Source organism: Onychostoma macrolepis, chromosome 09 (genome assembly GCF_012432095.1).
Source record: "Onychostoma macrolepis isolate SWU-2019 chromosome 09, ASM1243209v1, whole genome shotgun sequence".
In the NCBI taxonomy this organism is placed as follows: domain Eukaryota; kingdom Metazoa; phylum Chordata; class Actinopteri; order Cypriniformes; family Cyprinidae; genus Onychostoma; species Onychostoma macrolepis.
This window is the reverse complement of record NC_081163.1, coordinates 25,253,275-25,279,089: the sequence shown is the minus strand read 5'-3', so window position 1 is coordinate 25,279,089 and position 25,815 is coordinate 25,253,275. Positions and strand designations below refer to the sequence as shown.

Genomic DNA, 25,815 nt, shown 5'->3' with positions numbered 1-25,815 from the left:
ATTATATTCCTAATTTAACTTCCCACTGTGTATTTTCAATTCACTAGAATGGAGTTTCTCTTACTAACCTAAATTTACCCAGTACTGTAATCCGGAATGTCCTTGTTAAGGAATTATATCTTTATATTCTTCAAATAAAAATTTAAAATTCCAATATTTCTATAAGGATGAAGTTAAAATTTTAAGATCAAAATATTTGAACTTTCCAGTTGCACCAAAAATTTTATTTACCTTTCCACTGCATATTTTCAATTCACTGTCACGTGGTACCAGTTATTTTTCACAGCACTGGTAAAGACTGACCAATCAGCTGTTTGAGATTGCTGGCATCATATAATGATTTTAGCAAGATTACTGGGTCAGATGTCAATTTGGAGGAATTGGACTCCTAATTGTAATTAAGAGTTTAAAACGATTATACTTTTTAGTGTACAGTTTTCTACAATAAAGCACAAACATCCTAATATTTGAACGCTTTTCAATGGAGGATTCAGTTTTCAGTCGAGTCTGAGAAAATGAGTCTGATTGAGTGTTTGGGGTCTTTCTCGCGAGGTTTTGTAAGCCTACTTTGTGTAGTTTGTGTTTTTCTTGTGATGTTTTGTCGTTTGATTTATACAGTGGGGTGGGTCAGGTGGCAGGGTGAGATTTGCTTATCTGACAAAAGCACACTAGTTACTGAGACTATTTTGGATGAATATCTTTACTCAACATCACTAGTAAACAAGTCTTTATGACTCAACAAAATTAGTTGTCCATTAGGCATCATTCATCTTATTTTGGTACAGTTAGAAGGATGTCAGATTGTACAAACCTTAGTTTGTGTTTCCATTGCTATGCTGATGATACTCAACTATATATCTCAACAAGACCAGATGAAACTTCAACAGAGTGTGTTAAAAATGTAAAATACTGGATGGCCAATCATTTTCTCCAATTAAATTCGGATAAGACAGAGATATTACTTACTGGACCAAAAAACAGTAAACAGAATTTGCAACTAGATAGATGTACTGTTACTTCCTCTACAGTCAAAAATCTGGGTGTTATATTAGACAGCAACTTTTCTTTTGAAAATCATATTTCCAATGTTACAAAAACAGCATTCATATCATCTTAGAAACATTGCCAAGCTTCGAAACATGCTACCTGTTTCCGATGCAGAAAAGCTAATTCATGCATTCATGACCTCTAGACTGGACTATTGTAATGCACTGTTAGCTGGTTCTCCTGCATCTTCAATAAGCTACAGATAGTCCAAAATGCAGCAGCTAGAGTCCTTACCAGGTCAAGAAAATATAATCATATTACCCCAATTTTATGGTCTCTGCACTGATACTAAGTTCCGTATCAGTTATAAAATATTACTACTTACTATAAGGCCCTTAATGGTTTAGCTCCTGCGTACATAACTAGTCTTCTATCACGCTATAATCCAACCCGCTCCCTAAGGTCGCAAAACTCTGGACTTTTGGTAGTACCTAGGATAGCAAAATCCACTGAAGGAGGTAGAGCTTTTTCACATTTGGCTCCCAAACTCTGGAACAGCCTTCCTGATAACGTTCACATTTCAGACACACGCTCTCTGTTTAAATCTAGATTAAAAACACATCTCTTTAGCTAAGCATTCACATAATGCATCTCATAATCTTGTACTGCAGTTATATCTGATCAAATGCACATTATTATTCTTTAGCTTGGCTTGAACAAATCATTTTTGCTTGGTTGGAACTGCAGCAACTCTAATTAAGTCTCTATTTGTTTCTCTGTTTCTGCAAAGCTTCAGTCTGGATCCAGAACACCTGAGAAGAGATGATGCCAACCCTGAAACAACATACAGAACTACCAAATTTTGCTATAAGTTTGATTGCAACATATAATCATTGCTGTTAATAGTGTTCATCGTCTGTTTGATTATGTCAATAACTGATTTTACCATACATTTCTGCCATATGTATATCAACTTGACATAGTCACCACTGATAAACTACTACTAAATATACTGTAGAAACTTTAATTTTTTGTAAAGCTGCTTTGAAACGATTTGTATAGTGAAAAGCAAAAAACCTTACCAATGTGATCAAAAAAAAAAATTCAATATCGATTTATCACCATAAACAAAATTAAGCCTATTATGGGGCTGTTTTGCACTCTGACATTACTGTGACACAGATTCACGAGCACACAGAACAAAAACGAGTGGATTCTAGCCTAAACACCTCTGATTGGCTTTTGTGTTCAAGAAATCAACAGATAATCTGTGATTGGCTACATTACTCAATGCTGCAAAAGTGTAAAACCTTTGACGCTCCTCAGAGCGCAAATAGAAATATGCACTGGATTGTTTGCCAAATGTGTTTCGACAATATCAGATGGGGTGCTATGTCCCCCTCTGAATGCAGGTAATGTCTGTTTTGAGCGTTTAAATATCTGCCGATTGTACTGGAGTTATTTAATAAAATCCTCAAAGAACTTGTCTCTTAAAAATCTTTTGTTATTTATGTTTGACTACACCCAAACTATAAAGAGGCTACACATGTTTAATGTTCATGGATATGTTATGTGAAATCAGAATTACAAAGTAATCACTGGGTCAGAGCTGACAGCAGGCTGAAAAAGGTGCTCAACCAAGTGAGCAAACAACATAAAAGTTAAATAGATAAATGACATATGTAACTTACAGAATTCCTGATTTAAAAAAAAAATTTTTTTTTCTCTATTTCTAGTATTTGTGCAAGCTTTACAGGTAACTTTTATCAGTGTTAACAGTATTGTAATTATCAATTAATTTAATTTTACCAGTGAAGTGAATTTACCAGTGATGGCATTAACTACAGGTCAAATGTTTTCCTAATGTACAGCAGACAGCATTTTTACCACCTGCATTATAGCTGTCACTGTTCAAATGAATGCATGTTCAGACCAACTACATGGTAAAATAGACTTAGCTGCAGTAAAATTCAGAATTATTCCATCACAAATATTTTAATGAATAAAATTGGCATTGTCTGTTATTATAGACTACTAACTACACAACATTACAATTATTTTTCATCTTCTTCTTCTCTTCCTCCTCTTCCCCCTCCTTTATTTATTTATTTTATTTTATTTATTTATTTTATAATATATTTATTTATAGTTCAATAGCGTGCTCTTGTAAGAAAGTAGCTGTGGCCGGGCTGCACGAGCCTATGGTGACGAAGCCCGCCAGAGCCTGCCAGAATGGGTGGGGCCATCTGACTATATAAGCGGGCATATCGCCATAGGTTCCTCAGGTTACTTCGACAGAAGCGACAACTGAGTCGTGCAGCTACATAGCATGGCTTACGCTGTACTTGTTCCCGTATCTCAGGGAACCGAGGTTACGTTAGTAACCGAGTACGTTTCCTATCGATACTTCACTCGTACTGCATCGTTTAAGATGCTATGGGGAACCAGTACAATCCCGCCGTGCTATGCAAGTGGAACAACTCATACTTGAACTTGCCTTAAGCACCACAAGGGGCCTAGAGGGACCAAGTATTTTGCAGGGAAAGCCCCGCAGGAGGCAATAGGGCTAAACTCTCAGAGGTCAGCCCGGCCTAAGTAATTGTTCCAAGGAAAAATCCCATACAGCCTCGGCACTTCAACAAGGGCCAAGAGCGTACAAGAAGGAAGCTCAAAGCCTAAGCATTGGTTGCCCTAAGGCAAGAATTAATCCATTTTGCAGAAAGGACCCAGGCCTGTAAGGCCGGAATGTCCAGATTATAAAACCTGGCAAATGTGGATGGTCGCGGTCCGCTCTAAACAGCTGAAAGCCCGGCAGACTTAACACGCTGTCCGGAATGGCGTAATTCAGCTAGGTTTCCGTGAAACACAGAGCAGCAGAGTTTGAAAAATCCTTATTTGTCCTGGAGAGCAGAAGGAATTTGTCCGTTTTGTTGGGTAGAGAGTGGAGATTCGCCAGATGGATGCTAGGCAGTGCTGTCTGAAATCCGTGCTGTTTGAGCTTCACAAGCACACCGGCTCACTTCCCCCGTCTGCGCGTCCTAAAGCGTTTGATCAGTGCCGCTGCTCTGCTGACTACAATGTCCAGCAAAACATCAGAATAGTCGAAAACCAGTGAGATATCATGGTGGTGTGTACTGCCGAATGTCCAGCAATTCGTCTCTGGTGAAACTGATTGCAGGGATATAACTAAAGACAGGACAAACTAACAAAAACATAAAAACAACTGTGGAGCACGCCACAGAGGCTGCCATCAGCGGCGCCATCTTGTTCATCTTTTAACTTCAGATTCACTTGGGAGTGCAGTTAAACAGTTTATTAGGAACAAACAACACAAGAGTCAAGAAGTCGTGGGTGCAATATCCAAAATTTCCAAAACAGTGGCAGGAAACGGGAACGCAGGAAAACGGGAGACTGCACGAGAAAACAAATGGACGTGAGCAACACTGATCGGACAAAGACAGAGCAAACATGGTGACAGTACACTCTAAAAAATGCTGGGTTAAAAACAACCCAATTTGGGTTATTTTGGCAACCCAGCGCTGGGTCAAAAAGGGACGTACCCAGCGCTGGGTTGTTTTAACCCAACTATTTGGGTTACATGTTTGACCCAGCATGCTGGGTTGCCATTTTAAACCAATTATGGGTTAGAAATTACTACAGTGCTGGGTTAATGTAACCCAAAATGGGTTGGAAATTTAAACTAGAAATTTTAGTAATTAAAATGACTAAAATAACACACATACAGCAATACAGACTTCAGTAATCAAAATATGAAAATTTATTTTGTTTTATCAGGTAAAATTGTCCATTTGTGAATACATTTTTTTAAATGTCCCATGACAAAATGAAAATGCATGACACCATCACAGAAAGATCAAGATCTTAAGCAAGATATCATGTGAGAAATACTCAGTAAGAATCAATTGTATAGTGTAATTGTCAGTGTTGTGCCTGAACGCGTTCATTGAACGATAGTTCATGAACTCGTTCATATTTTGGGTGAACGTGAACTGAACGTACTGTATTACTGCCTGATGAACGATACTGTGAACTCGTTCATTCTGGTGTGTGTGAACGGCACGCCGCTCTCTGTTGAACGACACGCACTCTAGAGTGCCAGATTTCTATAGTCTTCCAGGCGAAATCCCGACTAAAACACACCGTAAACAGGCCTTAATATGTGAACTTAGTTAAAAATTTTGAGTATGAACTATGAACTGAACTAGTTCATTTTAAAATTTGTGAACTGAACTTTGAAGTAGTTCATGTAGAAAGTGAACTTTCCCAACACTGGTAATTGTACTGTAGAAGAAAAGTACAAGTATTTAGAAGTAATAGTAGTAAATAAAGAACAACAGCATAAAAGAAGCAAGATCGCAGACAGTAATAACCTGTTTGTCAGCAAAATGAGTTAGAAAAATTTATCTTTTGAAGAAAATATGAATTTGAAATATTAAAACATTTCAAAGCATTTACATCAACATCTTGAGCATAACATAGCATGTGAGAAAATACTCACAATAAGAATCAATTGTAGTGTAATTGTACTGTAGAAGAAAAGTATTTAGAAGTAATAGAAGTAAATATGAAAAGAACAAACAGCATAAAAGAGGCAAGGTCACAGACAGTAATAACAAAAACTACTGTTTGTCAGCAAAAATGAATGCTCGCAAAACTCTCATTGTTGGCGTTTCATCCCCAGAAAGTCCATACACCACAGTCTGTAAAAACTGCCACACTGTGGAACACTGTTTCGGGTAGTCTATGTCAAATACGTAGAACGCCTTAAAGCAAACATCAACTGCAGGAAGCAATGTATTTTGCTCAAGTGCCTCTCCGTTTATAACTGCAAAGGCTTGAAAGCACTGGTTGTCTCCAAGCATGAGAACATGTGGAAATTCAGAGTTTTTTGAGCGCAGGTACTCAGCCATATTGGTCCCAATCTGACAACAAAAACAAAAAAAGAAGAGGGGAAAAAGAAAGAAAGAATTGGCATCAATTTAGAACACAAAAATGTAAAACTAATGTAAATACCTTTAGGAACAGTAAAGGCTATGACACACCAAGCCAACCATCGGCCAATGTTAGCACTAGTCGGACCCCTGTTGGCAGGGGGTGGCCCTTGACCATAGCCTTTGCAGTGTGTTCCAACTTTTTGGCCCAGATGCAAATGACTCATGGCAACAACACAGTTACCGTTTAATGTCACTAGTTTTTTTTATGTCGGCTTGGTGTGTCATGGCCTTAAAGGGTTAGTTCACCCAAAAATAAATACTTAAATTAAATTAAATCTGTTCATCATATAAAGCGATCAAGTCTCTTCAGAAAATTTGGAATACATTAGATTCATATGAATTAGTTTTACAATCTTTTTATTAACTTTTGTAGCATCAAAGTGGTAATTGCATAGACTGTCAATAGTGGGACAGAAAGCTCTCATATTTTATTAGAAATATCATCATTCCATTCCGAAGATGAACAAAAGTCTTAAAGGTTTGGAACGACAGGAAAGTGAGTAATTGATGACAGAATTTTCATTGTTGGGTGACACTACTCAATGTATTTTTTCACTCAAATTAAAAATAAAATTAAAAACATTACTAGATTTGTGACATTGATAATTGTTAAAATGTGTCTGTCTGTGAAAAGGATCCATACAATATATTGTAAATACTTAAATCATGTAGTATTAGCAATGTCTGTTAACTTACAGGCTGTATGTCTATGAAGGCCTTCCGGGTTTCAATGAAAGTTGGTTTAAACGTTTTCCTTCCAATCTTGTACACTGATGTGGGAAGGACTACAGGAAGTACTTGCAGGGCGACATCACTCTGCGTCTCTTTAGAATACAATGAAAAGATGTTCACAAAAATCACTCAAAATTAAAACAAAAAAAAAGTCTTCATACAACTGCAATAAAATTTGACTGCAATAAATCTGGATGTATGACATTAATTTATTAAATTGTGTTACAAAGAAATAGTTAACAAAATGAAAGTTGTCAGTAATTAGTTGACTAACAGTAATTGTAAACAGGGAAAATCTCTCCTTTTTTATAATGACATGAGAGATAGTAATTCATTTTTAGACTGAATTATTAATTTGTAACAGTGTTCTTAATACCCATTACCTGCTGACATCAATTCTACACTGGAAAGTAGATCAAGAGATTGTTTCTCTCTGCTGGCAAACTGCAGAATCTTATCCTTAAACACAGGTACCCAATTTTCGGTAAGTTTGGAAGCGGAGTCTGGATTCAAAATTAAGAAATCATGGGATATCTAAAAAATACAAAACAAAGGCCAACATGGCAAACAAAGTTGTAAAACAAAAAAGAAAATACTGAGCCAATGTTTTTATTTCTTAAATGTAAACCCACCATGCCTGGAGTGTCGAGGAGACGTGGATACTCCTTGAATATTTCCATCATTGTCTTGGTTCCATTGTCACGAATCCATTTGGCCCTATGGATAGACGTCTCCTTCATGTATTGCTCAACCTGACTTAGTGGCCAGATACTATTTTTAAGCCACTCTGTCATTTGAGTAGCTCTTTCTGAATCTACATTTGACTCTGTTGAGAGCAGAAATGTAAATCACAAACAGGAATTTTGAATGGGAAAATATGTTAAGCTGAGGTACACACAAATACATATACACACACATACATTATAAATATATATATATATATATATATATATATATATATATAATTCCGTCAACTATCCCGAGCATCTTTCATGCTGACCCTGGCTAATCAGGCAGTCCTTATTAGCTATGGTTCCATCACTGTGTTGAGGTATTTTGAAGTATCGCATCAGAAACGAGTGATGGAAACACCAAAATTAGAAACAAAATTCTTTAATTCGCAAATAAGTTTTTACGCTCGCTTGAGGTGGTTTTTGACTAGTACGAAAACAAGCAAATAATGGGAGATGGAAACGCATTTGCCAAATAAATTCTGACGGTGCGAACATTAAACCCACGTGAGGGCTCTTTTTAGAGAACCAAATAATTTGGCTCAGCTCAGTAATAAGAGTCGTTCATATATATTAGACACAGACATGCGTAGATACCTGGCAAAATAAAACTACTGCTATTTTTTATTTTTGCATTTGCATTGTATAGTTTGAAAAATTAATTGTTAAGGTTACACGGACCGTGATGCATCATGAAATATTTTATAATCGAATCGTTACCCTCAGAATTGTAATCGAATTGTGAGGCAAGTGAGATTCAAACCTTTTCTAAAAATATGTTTGTTTGAACAGCAGATTTGATAAATTCAACAGGAAAGTCAATTTGTAATTTCTACACTAATTTTTCAGTTTTAAAGTGTGCAAGTAATTTACGATTACAATGAACCCTGTAAAATATTACTACATACCTTCAAATGTGGGAATTAACTCTTCAAGATTCCATTCTCTTAGTTTAGTTTTCACATATTCGTCCATCTAGGATAAAATAACAGATAAAATACATTTTATGACTAAATTATGTACATCCCAAATTACAGAGTGGCTAGGCAAAATTGGCGGTCATGATGCTATAGTTAATATTATTGAACTAGGCAACTGTAGTCAGGTTTATAGAACTGAAAACATGTAAAACGTATCATTGCTCTTTAATAATAGTGAAATGAGGGTCTATCATGTCAAATATACAAGGCTTAACAGAGTTGAAATTAGAAGTGGGAAAATGAAACGGAACAGTTAGCTGGATTTAACACTTTTCTGCGTCAAAGCAGCATTTGGCGCAAAAAAATATTTATGAAATAAACAACATAATTTAACAAGTACAACAGTAACAAAAAGGTCTTACTGTTTTGCATTTATTTTTCAATGTCCTTCGATGCACTTTCCAGTCATTTCAGAAAGATCACAGTGCTTGCTGCCTAAAACAAAAATTAATGTCAATCAAAAAAAATTATCACAAAATGGCGGTCGAGGTAACGTTAAAAAAAATACAAAATTAAAAAGGTAAAAATGTAAAGTAAGTATAGCGAGTAGTATGCTCATAGTAAATTAATAACATCTACTGTTACTATTATACAGTTAAACGAAAGCAGAGGGGAACATTTGTGAAGTAACTTATGTTCTGACAGAAGACCACTAACGTTAGCAAAGTAACTTATGTTAAACTTCACCGAATCAAACCCGTAGCTAATACAGCAAATCATATATAATAAAGTAAAGGTAACATATTCAGAAAATGGACTTACCTTTTCCCTTCCTAAGGCCAGCGTCGCGATGACAGTGTGGCGCACTTTCTTCCTAGTCCACTGAGCAGAGTTGTAACGTTATGAGGCGCAGCGCGGCTGTCATTCGGCCGTGAGGTAACGTTAATCTGAGAGTAAAACTGCATTTACAGTAAAATCGTTAGAGAAATACTGAATACCGGTATGTAAGGGAGAATGTATAGCTAGACGGTTGTTGACAGGCTGATTAAGAGCCCGCGCGAAGCGGAGGGGTCTTGAATCAGCCTGAAGCCAGGGGTTGTATTCGCTATAACAACCACCTCGCTATACAGTATCCCGCTTATTACATGGCTACCTACCAAATAAATAAATAATTTGGCACAAAATATTGATTTAAAAAGAAAGTTATTTATTTAAAAACGATTTATATGGATTCCGCTAAAGAAAATAGTCCGCCCTGTCTCCACGGCAACGCTCTGTTTTTCATCAGTTTTTTTCAACCAACGGTCTGTTATACTTGGCAGGCAGCGGTCTGTTATCAAGAAATAACATACCGCATTGTACATTATAATTCAACCAAGCCATGTAATAAATGTTGATAAACTCTATTAACAGAATTTTTGGAAATAAGACATAAGAAAACCAATAAAAGCGGCAGTTAAGACTTGAGGAAAAAACCGCGAATATTTCCATATAAGCTCTTTTCTGACTTTTCCACCTTCCACGAAATCTCAAAATACTCTTGGATAAAAAACAATTGATAACTACTTGAAATGTGTATGTTTACTTACCATAAACTGCATAAACGTCTTTTATTTCCTTCCACCTGAAGGCGCTAAGAAAATGGCGGCTTCTCCGACTGGTGTAGTCTGTGTTGTTGCGTGACGTGCGTGCTCTCTTTCACGTCCGCGTTCCCAACCCAGCACCGCTGGGTTACAGATTAAGAACGATTCTCAACCCAAATTGGGTTACATCAACCCAGCATCCTTACACAAAAGTCTCAACCCAGCGTTTGGGTTGAGAAAACAACCCAACATTTTTTAGAGTGTATATATATATGTATACAGGTGCATCTCAATAAATTAGAATGTCGTGGAAAAGTTAATTTATTTCAGTAATTCAACTCAAATTGTGAAACTCGTGTATTAAATAAATTAAATGCACACAGACTGAAGTAGTTTAAGTCTTTGGTTCTTTTAATTGTGATGATTTTGGCTCACATTTAACCTTTTGAGCGGTACGGTCCCACATATGGGATTTTCATTTCCGTGCCACTGGGAGTACGGTCCCACATATGGGATTTAGAACGTTCGGTGACGTGGCATAACTGCCAAATTCAAACTGCGTTTTCGCGCTTTGTCTGATGCTGAGATGCAGCTGCAGTTGTCATATAATCGCATCTATGCAGTGTTTTTAACCACATAATGTTTATTTTATGCTTTAGACATTTAAATACACATAAGTACTAGTAAAACAATACATTTAGAGTTCGTAAAATACACTCAGATGTTTATGGAAGCAGCAATAACAATCCATTCAAATATAATTTTCAGACGTGTTTTATTAAGATCAAATACACATAGTGTAAGTAACTATAAAGTTATCTCTATTCTTCTCCCATCTCACCCGCCACTTACTTGCATGTATTTTGCGAGAAATTGATGAATTTACGTGATGTAAATCCGACTGACAGGACTCTCTGAACTGCAGCGCGAACAAACATGGCGGCGCCCATATCACATTACAGATCACGATCAAGATCATTTAGAACTGTTTTTAAAGGATAAAACACACTCATTTGCACATATTTGTGAATCGGAATATCAGATAGTTGATTATATGGTAAGCAAGTTTATGAATATTTTGAATAAAAAAGGAAAAACGAAATAAAAGCGATACATCTGTCATACAGTGTTATTGTGGGCGCGGTGTGTCACGTGACAATCATGACGCGTCGCCATGGAAACATTAAGGGGAAACGTTCTAAAATAACGGTCGCCTAAAAAAAACTCACTCTGGGGGGACTGCTGGAATATTTTAAACTCACCACTGAAAAGGTTAACAAAAACCCACCAATTCACTATCTCAACAAATTAGAATATGGTGACATGCCAATCAGCTAATCAACTCAAAACACCTGCAAAGGTTTCCTGAGCCTTCAAAATGGTCTCTCAGTTTGGTTCACTACACAATCATGGGGAAGACTGCTGATCTGACAGTTGTCAAGAAGACAATCATTGACACCCTTCACAAGGAGGGTAAGCCACAAACATTCATTGCCAAAGATCCTGGCTGTTCACAGAGTGCTGTATCCAAGCATGTTAACAGAAAGTTGAGTGGAAGGAAAAAGTGTGGAAGAAAAAGATGCACAACCAACCGAGAGAACCGCAGCCTATTTGTCAAGCAAAATCGATTCAAGAATTTGGGTGAACTTCACAAGGAATGGACTGAGGCTGGGGTCAAGGCATCAAGAGCCACCACACACAGACGTGTCAAGGAATTTGGCTACAGTTGTCGTATTCCTCTTGTTAAGCCACTCCTGAACCACAGACAATGTCAGAGGCGTCTTACCTGGGCTAAAGAGAAGAAGAATTGGACTGTTGCCCAGTGGTCCAAAGTCCTCTTTTCAGATGAGAGCAAGTTTTATATTTCATTTGGAAACCAAGGTCCTAGAGTCTGGAGGAAGGGTGGAGAAGCTCATAGCCCAAGTTGCTTGAAGTCCAGTGTTAAGTTTCCACAGTCTGTGATGATTTGGGGTGCAATGTCATCTGCTGGTGTTGGTCCATTGTGTTTTTTGAAAACCAAAGTCACTGCACCCGTTTACCAAGAAATTTTGGAGCACTTCATGCTTTCTTCTGCTGACCGGCTTTTTGAAGATGCTGTTTTTATTTTCCAGCAGGATTTGGCACCTGCCCACACTGCCAAAAGCACCAAAAGTTGGTTAAATGACCATGGTGTTGGTGTGCTTGACTGGCCAGCAAACTCGGCTGACCTGAAGCCCATAGAGAATCTATGGGGTATTGTCAAGAGGAAGATGGGAGACACCAGACCCAACAATGCAGATGACCTGAAGACCAATTTTTTTTATTGGTCTTATGAAGTATTCTAATTTGTTGAGTGAATTGGTGGGTTTTTGTTAAATGTGAGCCAAAATCATCACAATTAAAAAAACCAAAGACTTGAACTACTTCAGTCTGTGTGCATTGAATTTATTTAATACACGAGTTTCACAATTTGAGTTGAATTACTGAAATAAATGAACTTTTCCACGACATTCTAATTTATTGAGATGCACCTGTACATTAAATCATAAGATCTGATTAAACAACCCCACAAACAGCATCACCAGCTCCACTTATTAATAACCAGACTGACTTTATTTTTGTCAGATATCTACAGAAGGTCTTATTGAGAATTAACTAAGGTTTAGATGTTGATTTATTGTTTCATTTGAAGTAACCATGCTAGAGATCAGTGTCCGCTTTAGTTGGGCTCTTGACCCTTGACGTCTGTATTAGTTGTTTTTTATTTTTTCCTCTTTTTCTCTGGCTGTTGTAACCATGTGTTCCTCCAACATATTTGTTACAACTCAAAAGCCCAGAGAAAATGATCAGTAGTTGGTTATTATATGTTTATAATGACAATCATCTATTAGTGAACTGATCTCATTGAGAGTGAACATGGACTCATTGTGCGTCTAATCTCTGGTTAAATGGACGTTGTATTGATTATAGTAAAAGTGATTCTAAGAGCCAGTGGTTCTGTGACAGTCAGTTAATATAAAGGACTTTCCAAACAGTTTGTCCACAAAAGGTTTTAATCTATGGCAGCAATTAGACTCACACAGACATCAAGAATCAGCTTATGAACCTCATCAATGGTGACCATTATATAGTTCAGCCAGTTGAATGAACTTAACATTACAAGTAAGATGAACTATTCTCGAAAAAGTTACCTGGCTGCCTTAAAATATAAGTTAACTCAACAAGATGCTTAGTTTAGCCAATTATTATTTAGTTTGCACAACTTAAGTTTATTCAACAAAATGCTTAGTTTAAACAACTAAACGTTTGTTGGTCTGACTAATTTTATGTTGTTTCAACTTGGATTTAGGTTAGCACAACTGTCTTGTCTTGTTGGGCTAACTAAAAACTTGTTGGTTAGACAAAGTATAAAGTTGATTCAGCTTCACCTTTGTTAACCCAACTATTAATTATAGGTTTAAGGAACTCCAACATATGTTTAAACAACAGAAGTTTTTTAGCTTATTTAACACAACATTTTAAGGCAGCCAGGTTACAAATTATTTTAAGTTGAATCAACTTGTTATTTTTTACAGTGTACGGGACAAATCAATTAGGCTCAAAATACGGGACGTCCCGGCTAATACGGGACAGTTGGCAACCCTACTTAGGCCTATATGTATCTGAGTATTTAAGGTTTCTCTGTGAATCAGGAAAATCTCAAAGTGAATGAACTGGCGCGTGGAGGGTTAACGCCGCTGCATTCAATTTTATCTTTAGACGGTAAATTTAGATTTCAAATTCAATATTGATTTTAGAACTGTTGAAATTATTTACTGTATGTAACGCAAGTACTTTATAAATAACTGTAATTAAATTACCTAAAAATGAACAGTAATCCCTTTTAAAGACATACCTTTGCAATCTGAGTGTATCTTGTTTAAGTTACATGAACAGTAAGCTATGGGTCACAATCATCCATCTAGATGTTGGAAAAGTAACCTTCCCAGCCTGTACCAGGGTTGAAAATAAATTTGGCAGGGCTGTGGATTTTTTCACCCCTGTGGTTTATGATAGCCGATTATGTTGTCAATGTATGCTACATTTATGTTTTTCTCAGAACTGGCATCATTGATTAACACCATTCCGTTGCTTCCATAATTTCTTCAGTTATGCCACACTTCACCATTCTGTCTAGTTTGACTTTCACTTAAGGTCACTTTCAGAGCTGTTGTTACTGTGTAAGGCACCACACCTGCCTTTAGCTTGATTTTCACAACAGTGGATTTTAGGAGCCTGACAGACACTGCCTAGGATCTTAGGGTGTCAAAGAGATCAGAAACAACCATGGGAATAATAATACTTGATAATGTTACTGAATATATTTATTGCTTGTAGCTACCATTCAAGAAAGTTAGCATCTTATGGACATACATATGAAATCATGAAGCGAAATGATCTCATCACGTGCTAATGTAGCTTAATACAGATTCCAGGAAAGTGATTTTAACAAAATTAAAACTTTTTTTTATTTTTTTAAATTACAATAATTAGAATTGAATTGGGTTATGTACCACATAGATAAATGTAGGAAATACACTTTTGTACTTTAATTTTGTGGAGTGAGGATGTAATATAAACATTCATAATATATTAAAATAGCATACTAAGATAAGAATGCTCACTAACATTTATAAAACCACCTCTAGATAAACAACATCAAGAAAATCCCACAGAAAGTTTTTTTCTAAAAACAAAGCACAGTTTATTAAACATTCAGTAACAAACAAACAGCCCATATGAATCAAGAAAAACAATATTTCTGTTTTTGTTTGCAAATTTTACACACAGGCTTCTATACAATCCTATTGCGGGGGTATGCATGAAGTAAAGATGTAAAGAGCAGATCTGGCTTTATTTTTCAGAGATCTCCTGAGATGCTTTTCAAAGGATCTAGTTTGGGTGACAGCTACTACTAAAATAGAAATTGAACCACGTTTGGGTTATTTTTATGTTGGTTGTTTTAGATGTGCTGAAATGAAACTAGGCCCAGATATTACTGGTTAATTAATAGGTTATTAATGCAGAGCAGAAGCTTTATACAGCAGGAGCTGATGAGGTTAAACATGAGATGTAACGATTGTCCCAATGCAGTATTCACAGGTGTGTCATGCTGTATTGTCATTATAGTACAATGCTGTGTAATAATTCACTGGCCCTCACTAAACCGGTCTATTAGGCTTCCTTTTCAGTCTTGATGGTAAAGGCGTGTATTTAGAGTGTATTCACTGATCAACTGATCAAGCGTTTATGAACCATGTGCGTCTGGCCTGTCAAAGCTGATACATGGCTGCTGTGTCAGTTTAACATATTACACCTCTGACGGCACATACAACATACAGAACAATTATACAGTCAAACATAAACATATAACACATGGCATACCTGGACATTCCTACAATACATCAATGTGTTTAAAAATAATAGATTAAATAAGAAATTGTGTTTAAGGCTTTTGGTTTTTCCTGGACATTGTGTGGGTATTTTATAAATTACCATTTAAAAGGTTGTTTTAGTAAGAGTTTTCTTATCTTTTAAATGAATTAATACTTTTAATACTTTTTGTTAAATTAATCAAAGTGAAGACTATTCATCAAAGAGTCTTGAAAAAAAAAAAAGTAAAAAAAGTTTTCAGCATCATTGCTAATATGAAGAAATGTTTCTTGAGCTTCAAATCAGCATATTTGAATGATTTCTGAAAGTTCATGTGACGTTAAGGACTGGAGAAATGGCTTCTAAAAATTACATTTTAAAATATATTAAAAGAGAAAGCAGTTATTTCGAACTGTAATAATAATAATAATAATAATTCACAATGTTTTTACTGTATTTTTGATCATATAAATGCAGCCTTGGTGAGCAAAACAGACCTTTAAAAAAAAAAAAAAAAACTTTTAAAAATCTTATCAATCACAGACTTTTGAATGATAACGTAAATAAGAGCTTATGACTAATGACATCAATGATGACACTCATGACCCCATACTGGAAACTGAATACATTACAGGTTAAATGGTGGATGATCGGTTATTTCTACATGCAGGTATTTTTACAATAATTCTTACCTGTCAAATATTCTACATTCTTTCAATTATCTTAATGAACCTGTGGAAAATATATCTGCTACAAGATGTTGGACCACTAAATTTCTTTTCACATCCAATCGTCAACCACTTTCTATTACATTCTGTCATCATTCATTTGCTCTCATGTCGCTCCAAACCCACATTTGAATTTGAAATTAAATGAGTACTGATGTATACTGAGCTCCAAATATGAGATAAAAGTATCATAAAATTCAGGAATTGTCTGTTCTCTTCCCATTGAACCTCTAAAAGAGCATTTGCACTTACACATATTCAAACTGGCATGTTGCAATTGGTTATGATAAACGAGAACCAAAGCCATTCAGCATCATAGATACCAAACCTGATGTGCTATATTTGAATATGTGTGAACAAAAAATGAGATTTGAGAGCTTTTTCAGTTTACTTTCATTGAATGGAAAAGACTAAAACTTGTTTTGTTTTAGCACATCTTATTAATCTGGAACAGCACGAGTAAGCGATGAACATACAACAACACCCAACTACTGGTCTGTTTAGGACTCTGAAAGCTCTAAAACACATCACCCTAAGCCTTAATATGACATTCAATGATGTTACTACTCCTAGCTCTGCAATTCCTGCAATTTCCACAATTCCAGTGTACTTGTATTTTCTTAATCTATTAACTCCCCGGGCCACAAGTCATAACGGAGCAGGCCAATAAACGCTACAGGAAACACTGTGTACAGTAAGTGCACATTCCTAATGATATGATAATGTAAATGACATCTATTGTTGACATAGCATGTAACATGCTAGAATCTCTTTCCTCCAGCCCACGTTCTCGTCTCATAAGGTGTGTCCCATACTGCTGCTGACCAGTCCTTTAACATTTGTCACCGGTCTGACATCATGTAGTTGTTTGCGTCGGTCTATAAACGCAGCGAGTCTGACAGTGTCCAGCGGTGTTTTGGAGTAATCTCCACTATGAGCGCTGACCCATGGGTGCTGCAGACATGTGGCTGAGCTCGGCCTCTTCCTGGGGTCTTGGAGAAGCGTGGACACAATGAAGTCTTTGGCGGCCTGGCTAACATCACTGAAGTACTCCTCAGGAAAGCAGAAATCCAACCTGCAGATGTTGACGCAGGTCTCTTCTAGACTCTCGTCCAGGAACGGGGAGACTCCGCTGAGCATGACATAGGCCAGCACCCCTACACTCCACACGTCTGTGGACAGGGACACCGGGGTGCCCTGGATGAGCTCTGGAGCGGCAAACTCAGGGTTCCCCAGGAGGAGATGCACGTAGCGGTGACCCGAAAGCTGTACAGCATCGCCCAGATCTGAGAGCTTCACGCAGGGCACCGGCACATGGAGGTCCACCAACAGGTTTTCAGGCTAAAGAATGAGAAAGAGTTGAAAACTCAAGACTCTAAAGTAAGTTTCTAAACTCTTCTTTAGTGGCCACCTACTTACACTCTTGAAAATAAAGGTTCCAAAAGGGGTTTTTCACAGCGATGCCATAGAAGAACCAGTTTTGGTTCCCCAAAGAACCTTTCAATTAACAGTTAAATTAAAAGAACCCAGTGTGAAAAACATTTTAATAATCTAAAGAACCTTTTTCCACTGTTGTGGAATGAAAAGGTTCCATGGATGGTAAAAGTTCTTTGTGGAGCCATTGATGCCAATAAAGAACCTTTATTTTTAAGTGTGTAGTGGGTGGATGCTTGTACAAAACTTAAAATGTTAGTGATGTGGATGTTTACCAGGATGTTACAGGCTATGTGGTTCTTAAGGTATTCTGAGTGCTTTTAGCACATTGCTGTGTGGTTGATGGGGTGTTGTTGGGGTTTTATCAAAGTCCCTTTTCAAAGAAAGTCAGTAGAACACCTCTGGACAGATACGGTATTTTAGGCATGTAAGACCAACTCCTATCTACTTGAATGGAGAAATACAGAAATCTCATAAACGTCCTACATTTCAAAAGCATACTTCAAATCAGTAATGAAATCTGATATTAACTGTCTCTTAAATGCTATTTCTTACACTCAAATAACATTTAAAAAACTAATTTTTTAGGTTGGTCCAGCCAATGCACATGTGCGGTGTTAAGCGCAACCTTTATTAGCTCCACTGAATTGTGTCTTGCAGTCACTCCCATTCATAGTAAGAAATTATCTTGGTGTATATGTAACCCTGGAATGAGAGGGTTACAAAAAAAATGGGAATGGGAGGTGGGCTAACAAGGATGCTAAAGACCTAGCGTCAGTCGCTAGTGTGCCTCTTGAAATCAGGGGAGTGAGGTTTACCCACACAGCTCTTACCAGCTGGCCTCCGTAACACTCACCCCCCTAAACCTCACTCTCATCTGGCTCACGGCACCAATGTAACCCATCCGGTTTTACTCCCCATACACAGCTCTTACCAGCCGGCCTCTGTTACATATCTTGGCACACATCTTGCACACATCTTGGTTTATTACAGTCTTTGGTTTTATTTAGGTTTTTAGCATGCAGGGGTGTTGCTAAGATGTTGCTAGGGTCTTGGTATACTGGGGTATTGCCCTAAGGTTATTAGGTTTTATTTACAGTAGGGTTTTAGAAGACTGCTGTGTGGTTGCTATACATACTTTTGGCTGCTAGAGCATTGCTATGCAGTTGCTAAGGTGTTCTGAGTGGGGTTTTTTGGATAAGCATCTGCTAAATGACTATATTTTTTTACTAAATAAGCTGTTATTTTATTTTGCATGCTGATGTGGTGGTATGATGTTTTACCTTGAGGTCCAGATGAGCTACTCTGCATGTGTGCAGGTGCTGCAGTGCTTCCAGAGTGTCTTTAATGAAGAATGCCACCTTCTCCTCCATCAGCTCATCGTGAGCCACCAGATAGTCCAGCAGACGCCCATCCTCAACCCTAAACACACATAAATATGATCATATCATTGCAGGTCATTCTTAAAAATAAATTCCACTTGACTTTGTATGTGTGCGGAAAAAGAGATTGGTGTTCCACAAGGTGTTTCATACAACAAAACAGACTAAAATCTCATTGGTAATTTTCTTTTTTACTAAATATATTTAGAATATGTTGAGTCTTGGAGCTCTACTGCCCTCTATAGAATTCTGCAGGGATGACGTCATTTTGTAGGTCATTCTGGAAGTGACCATCATCCTGGTTACTTTGACAAAGTCAACAGGTTTTTTTTTTCCTGTTGGCTTTTAGATTATTGCAGAAAGCATGATTTTTATGATTATACATTTTGTTCATCAAGACATAAGATAATCCCCATTGGGCGCTCTCCCTGCCCCCGTCTAGTCCCATAATTGTGTAATTGAGCGATGGGCTGTCAATGGAAGTGTATATTTACTCACAGCTCAAGAACCAGCATGTAGGCTGTGGGCGACTCATAGGTATCAATCAGTGCCACCAGCTGCGGATGCTGGACGTGACGCAGGATATCGGCCTCATGGGCCACCTGCTCTTTCTTCTGCATCTTCTTATTGACAAACTTCACAGCAACCTCCTTCTTACTGGCTTTACTAAGACACTTCCTCACCACTGAGAAACGACCCCTAAAACAGAAAACATACAAGTCAGCGGAGTTTGTTATTGACAGAATGAAGGATGATGGACTGCATTTTAATAAAAGTTTAAAAAAAAAAAATGTAAAAAAATCTATACCGTCCAATTTCACATAATTCTGTGAATGCAGATTCAAAGTTGTCTTTCCACTGGATTCCAGTGCCGTCGTATGTCGAGGCTTCATAAAAGGGTAGAAAAAATGAGAGTATAAGAAATGTATTGCGAACAGATGAATTATACTATTTATAGCGCTATTCCAAAACCTGGTGCTGCCTACATAGACTATACTTTATAGGCATCATAGATGCGCTTTTGACATGAAGACTTTTCTGAAAGGCATAGGTGGCATATTCTTTCTTGAATACATTATTTTGGCTAAAATGGAAGGCAGCATTGCATGTATCTTTTGTTGAGAAGTCAATCCGAAATTGCAATGTGACAAGCTCTGCTATTTTTTTATTAATCGTAAAATACTAAAACTACTTGCGCATCTAAAATTCAAATCCATTTTATTAATAATGGCATGGCTGATGGTACTGATCGCAGCCTGAGTGGTTGGTTTATGAACTCTGTAGGATATTGAAGAGTTAAAGGGATATTGTATGTATATATATATATATACACATACATACAGTACATACACACACACACACACACACACATATACATACATTGCATATATGTATTGTACAGTGGGGCAAAAAAGTATTTAGTCAGCCACCAATTGTGCAAGTTCTCCCACTTAAAAAGATGAGAGAGGCCTGTAATTTTCATCATAGGTATACCTCAACTATGAGAGACAAAATGAGAAAAAAAATCCAGAAAATCACATTGTAGGATTTTTAAAGAATTTATTTGCAAATTATGGTGGAAAATAAGTATTTGGTCAATAACAAAATTTCATCTCAATACTTTGTTATATACCCTTTGTTGGCAATGACAGAGGTCAAACGTTTTCTGTAAGTCTTCACAAGGTTTTCACACACTGTTGCTGGTATTTTGGCCCATTCCTCCATGCAGATCTCCTCTAGAGCAGTAATGTTTTGGGGCTGTCGCTGGGCAACACGGACTTTCAACTCCCTCCAAAGATTTTCGATGGGGTTGAGATCTGGAGACTGGCTAGGCCACTCCAGGACCTTGAAATGCTTCTTACAAAGCCACTCCTTTGTTGCCCGGGCGGTTTGTTTGGGATCATTGTCATGCTGAAAGACCCAGCCACGTTTCATCTTCAATGCCCTTGCTGATGGAAGGAGGTTTTCACTCAAAATCTCACGTTCCCTATCTGTCGGTCACTACGAGTTATGTCGTGACGACATAGGGGGGATTTACTTGGGAGCCCCAATCATCTCTGATTTAAGAGAAAACGCCAATGAATATTGGCTAGTGGATTTTGCATACCTGCGCCACTCCCCGTGCACACGGGTATAAATAGGCGGCAGGTGCATCCACTCATTAGCTTTTTGCTTCGGAGCCGAGTGGATGAGAAGAGTGCTGATCTCCACAAAAGCCTTCATCTTTATTTTGTTCCTTTATTTTGTTCATCTTTTCAAGATGTCGTTCCGTTCGTGTATTCTTGGTTGCGGTCGTTACCTGTCTGCGGATGACGGACACGATCGTTGTCTTCGGTGTCTGGGTCTCCAGCACACCGAAGCTGCGTTCGTGGATGACTCATGCGCCTGTTGTGGGCGCATGAGCATGACATCACTGCGATCTCGCCTTTCTTTTCTGAAAAGATTGGCACCCTCTGCCACCACCCGTCCCGATCTCTCTAGCTCGAGTAGAGGATCGCCGGCTGGCGCTCTGGGAGATCTGAGGGTTACAGTAAGAGCTTCTCCGCTGGGTACGTCCCCACGGACCTCTTACTCCTCATGCAGCGAATGTCCCATCCGGCTCCCGGGTGATTTCGCTGGTTCGTTCCACGGGGCGCCCAGCATTTCATTCAGTGCGCCGCCCGAAGATACGATGTCGATCGCAGCATCGGGGGATGGGCTTACGTCCTCTGAGGATGACGGTGCGTCGGAGCTGCCCCCTTCGGGTGTGGTCGCCGCCGTCGCACCAGACCCAGAGTTGACGGCCATGCTTGCCCGGGCAGCCGAGAGCATCGGGCTGGAGGTCAACAGACCGCCCAGTCCCGAGCCCTCGCGGCTGGACGATTGGTTTCTCGGAGCGAGGCGCGGCTCACAGCCGCGCCCTACTCCGGTTCCTTTTCTCTGTCCTTACTACCCTCGATGGCGGGGCTGCCAGGGGGTACGCGGGCATTCCCCAGGTGGAGAGAGTGGTCGCAGTGCACTTGTGCCCGCGAAATGCCGCCACTTGGAGGAATCGTCCACGTCTCCCGTCCAAAGCCTGTAAGCTGACGGCCGCACTCGCGGCCAAAGCTTATAGTGCGGCGGGCCAGGCAGCCTCTGCCCTGCATGCCATGGCTATCCTGCAGGTTCACCAAGCCAAGGCACTCAAACAAATGCACGAGGGTAGTACCGACCGGGTTGATGCAGGAGCTGCGCCGCGGCGACTGACTTCGCTCACGAGCGACGAAAGTCACAGCGGTCCCTCGGGAAGGCGATGTCCGCCATGGTGGTCCAAGAACGCCATCTCTGGCTCAACCTGGCAGAGATGAAGGATGTCGACAAAATGCGCTTCTCGACGCCCCATCTCCCAGTCTGGGCTGTTCGGCGACACTGTCGAGGGCTTTGCCCAGCAATTCTCGGCAGTGCAGAAGCAGACAGAGGCAATCCAGCACATCCTGCCCCGGCGTGACGCACCGTCAATCGCTGCCCCCGGGGCCAGGCCTCTGTCTGCTCGTCGCCGTGGGCGCCCTCCTGCGTCCTCCTGCGTCCTCCAGAGCCGCTCCGCCCCGTGCTGAATCGGCACCTAGGCCGGCGCGTCGAGCCTCTCGCAGGAGTGCGGCGTCCGGAGATGTTGGAGTTTGCTCTTTCCCAGGAGACGACGAGGATAGCGTCGCTCCTTCCCCCGGTGGTAGAATACATATATGTTGTATATGTTGTCGCTCCTTCCCCCGGGTGGAGAATCCTGTGTTTCATTTTGTTTCTGTTCCGCCGCTGGCCCAAGGGCCGGCGGCACCCACAAAAATCACAGAAAGAGCAAATTCCTTCCCCTCTGGGTTTTCAGGTCCACGGGCCGACAGTGTGCGACGCATTGCCTCCTCACTCTTGCCCGCGACCCATCTTGCCAGCGGCCAAGAGAGTGCGGTTCGGGGACGCAGTGCCTCCCCACGCGCCTCTAGCCAGTCCCCTCGGGGACCCAGGGAGTTTTGCGAGGATGCCTCAGAACGCACAGCCTTCTGTAACATCCCGCTCTACTCCCCTTCGCTGCACCACCACAGGTACGTCGATCGTGCCGTTGGAGCCACTTGCACGGCGTCTGGAGGCGTGCTCACGCTGCCCAGCCTGTCTCGTTGGCTCACGCGCACGATTCGACTCGGCTACGCGATTCAGTTCGCCAGGCGACCTCCCAAGTTCAGTGGCGTTCTCGAGACCTCGGTGGTAGCTCGGAACGCTCCTGTCTTGCGCGAGGAGATTGCTGTCCTCCTGGCAAAGGGTGCAATCGAGCCGGTCCCTCCAGCCGAGATGAGGCAAGGGTTTTACAGCCCTTACTTCATCGTACCCAAGAAAGGCGGTGGTCTTCGACCAATTCTGGACCTGCGAGTCCTGAACCGGGCCCTACACAGGCTCCCGTTCAATATGCTGACGCACAGGCGCATTATAAAGTGCGTCCAGCCCCAGGATTGGTTTGCAGCGATCGACCTGAAGGACGCTTACTTTCATGTTTCGATCCTTCCGCGACACAGACCGTTCCTACGGTTTTGCGTTCGAGTCGGGCATGGCAGTACAGGGTCCTCCCTTCGGGCTGTCACTATCTCCCCGTGTCTTCACGAAGGTCGTAGAGGGCGCCCTTGCCCCGCTAAGGGAAGTGGGCGTCAGGATCCTCAATTATCTCGACGATTGGCTCATTCTGGCCCAGTCGCGAGAACAATTGTGCGATCACAGGGACAGGGTGCTCCGGCACCTCAGCCAGTTGGGGCTTCGGGTCAACTGGGAAAAGAGCAAGCTCTCCCCTGTGCAGAGAATCTCTTTTCTTGGTGTGGAGTTAGACTCGGTGAGTATGACGGCGCGCCTCTCGGAGGATCGCGCCCAGTCGGTGCTGAACTGCCTGAGTTCCTTCAGAGGCAGGACTGTGGTTCCTCTGAAACAGTTTCAGAGGCTCCTGGGGCATATGGCATCCGCAGCCGCAGTCACGCCGCTCGGATTGCTTCATATGAGACCACTTCAGCACTGGTTGCACTCCCGAGTCCCGAGGTGGGCATGGCGTCGCGGAACACTTCGTGTGAACATCACACAGGAGTGTCGCCGCTTGCCTTTCTACGGGCCGGGGTGCCCCTAGAACAAGTGTCCCGGCATGTCGTTGTCACGACGGATGCCTCCAGTACTGGACAGGGCCTCGACTGCTTTGGCACATCAACTGCCTAGAGTTGTTGACCGTGCATCTAGCTTTGCGGCAGTTCCGGCCACTGCTGCTCGGCAAGCACGTGTTGGTCCGTACGGACAACACTGCGACTGTTTCATACATCAACCGGTTGGGAGGTGTACGATCACGTCGCATGTCTCAGCTCGCCCGCCATCTCCTCCTCTGGAGTCAGGCGGCTCAAGTCGCTGCGTGCTGTCCATATTCGGGAGCTCAATCGTGTGGCCGACGCTCTCACGACAGCTCACGTTCCCGGAGAATGGCGACTCCATCCCGAGACAGTCCGGCTGATCTGGAGTCGATTCGGGAAGCTCAGGTAGACCTGTTTGCTTCCGCGAGTCCTCCCACTGCCAGCTGTATTACTCCTGACCGAGGGCCCCTCGGCACGGATGCACTGGCACACAGCTGGCCTCGGGCTCTGCGCAAGTATGCGTTCCCCAGTGAGCCTGCTCGCACAGACACTTTGCAAGGTCAGGAAGACAAGGAGCAGGTCCTGCTGGTCGCGCCGTGCACTGGCCCACCGGACCTGGTTTCCCGAACTCATACTCCTTGCGACAGCTCTTCCTGGCGCATCCCTCTGAGGAAGGACCTCCTTTCTCAGGGGCTTGGCACCATATGGCACCAGCGTCCAGATCTGTGGAACCTCCACGTGTGGCTCCTGGACGGACGCGGCAGACTTGAGCGGTCTCCCACGGACTGTGGTAGAGACCATCACTCAGGCTAGAGCTCCTTCAACAAGGCAAGCCTATGCACTGAAGTGGAGTCTGTTCGCGAACTGGTGTTCTTCTCGCCGAGAAGACCCCCGAAGATGCACGATTGAGTAGTGCTTTCTTTCCTGCAAGAAAGGTTGGAGCGTAGGCTGTCACCCTCCACCTTGAAGGTGTATGTGGCTGCTATTGCGGCCCATCACGATGCAGTGGACGGCGGTCCCTGGGAAAGCACGATCTCATCGTGAGGTTCCTGAGGGGTGCCAGGAGGTTGAACCCTCCTAGGCCACCCCTGATGCCCCCCTGGGATCTCTCTATTGTCCTGGCTGGGCTTCAGAGGGGTCCCTTTGAGCCGCTGGACTCAGTTGAGCTTAAGTTCCTGTCTGCTAAGACAGCGCTCCTGACCGTGCTCACTTCCATCAAGAGGGTCGGGGACCTCCAAGCATTTTCGGTGAGCGAAGAGTGCCTTGTGTTCGGGCCGGTCTACTCTCACGTTGTCCTGAGACCCCGGCCTGGATACGTGCCTAAGGTTCCCACCACGCCCTTCCGCGATCAGGTGGTGAACCTGCAAGCCCTGCCCTCGGAGGAGGCAGATCCAGCCTTGGCGTTGCTGTGTCCCGTAGGCGTTGCGCATATACGTGGACCGCACCTGAAACTTTAGAAGCTCTGAGCAGCTCTTTGTCTGCCACGGAGGTCAGCAGAAAGGGAAGGCTGTCTCCAAGCAGAGGTTGGCCCACTGGATAGTGGATGCCATCGCCTTGGCGTACCAATCCCAAGGCGAGCCGTGCCCCCTAGGGGTGAGGGCTCACTCCACACGGAGTGTTGCCTCCTCCTATGTGTTGGCGCACGGCGCCTCTCTGGCAGACATCTGTAGAGCTGCGGGCTGGGCGACACCGAACACCTTCGCGAGATTTTACAATCTCCGCGTCGAGCCAGTTTCTTCCCGTGTGTTGGGTAACAGGTAAGTGGCGGGAAGAGCTGGCCGGTGTCACGCTTGCTGCGCCATTCCCCCTC

At 41.5% G+C, this 25,815-nt stretch overlaps 2 protein-coding genes across 10 annotated transcripts in view; both read right to left on the bottom strand.

The window, feature by feature from the left end:
- Positions 1–5,399: 5,399 nt before the first annotated feature.
- LOC131546583 (uncharacterized) lies at positions 5,400–10,217 on the bottom strand. 3 transcript variants are annotated; one of them, XR_009272749.1, is made up of 8 exons: positions 9,975–10,217; positions 9,208–9,344; positions 8,808–8,880; positions 8,374–8,440; positions 7,367–7,560; positions 7,118–7,237; positions 6,699–6,826; positions 5,400–5,930 (listed from the first exon to the last, which is right to left on the bottom strand). XR_009272749.1 is itself a non-coding variant. In XM_058786257.1 (8 exons), exons 4-8 carry the CDS (start codon positions 8,438–8,440, stop codon positions 5,628–5,630), a joined length of 843 nt encoding a protein of 280 aa, XP_058642240.1. In that variant the 5' UTR covers positions 8,808–8,880; positions 9,208–9,344; positions 9,975–10,217; the 3' UTR covers positions 5,400–5,627. The 3 variants fall into 3 exon arrangements, 2 of the variants coding, with proteins under 2 accessions (XP_058642240.1, XP_058642241.1); XM_058786257.1 differs by having other exon boundaries at positions 7,118–7,268; XM_058786258.1 differs by having other exon boundaries at positions 7,118–7,193.
- A 5,228-nt stretch (positions 10,218–15,445) lies between these two features.
- Positions 15,446–25,815, bottom strand: part of kalrna (kalirin RhoGEF kinase a) — a 259,304-nt gene continuing 248,934 nt past the window's right edge. For all 7 annotated transcript variants that reach the window (XM_058786373.1, XM_058786375.1, XM_058786377.1 and 4 more), the window contains 4 exons: positions 19,712–19,790; positions 19,402–19,602; positions 18,805–18,943; positions 15,446–17,428 (listed from right to left, as the gene is read on the bottom strand). In XM_058786373.1, the coding sequence (XP_058642356.1) occupies positions 16,883–17,428; positions 18,805–18,943; positions 19,402–19,602; positions 19,712–19,790 (965 nt within the window). In that variant the 3' untranslated portion in view covers positions 15,446–16,882. The remainder of the gene's footprint in view (positions 17,429–18,804; positions 18,944–19,401; positions 19,603–19,711; positions 19,791–25,815) is intronic.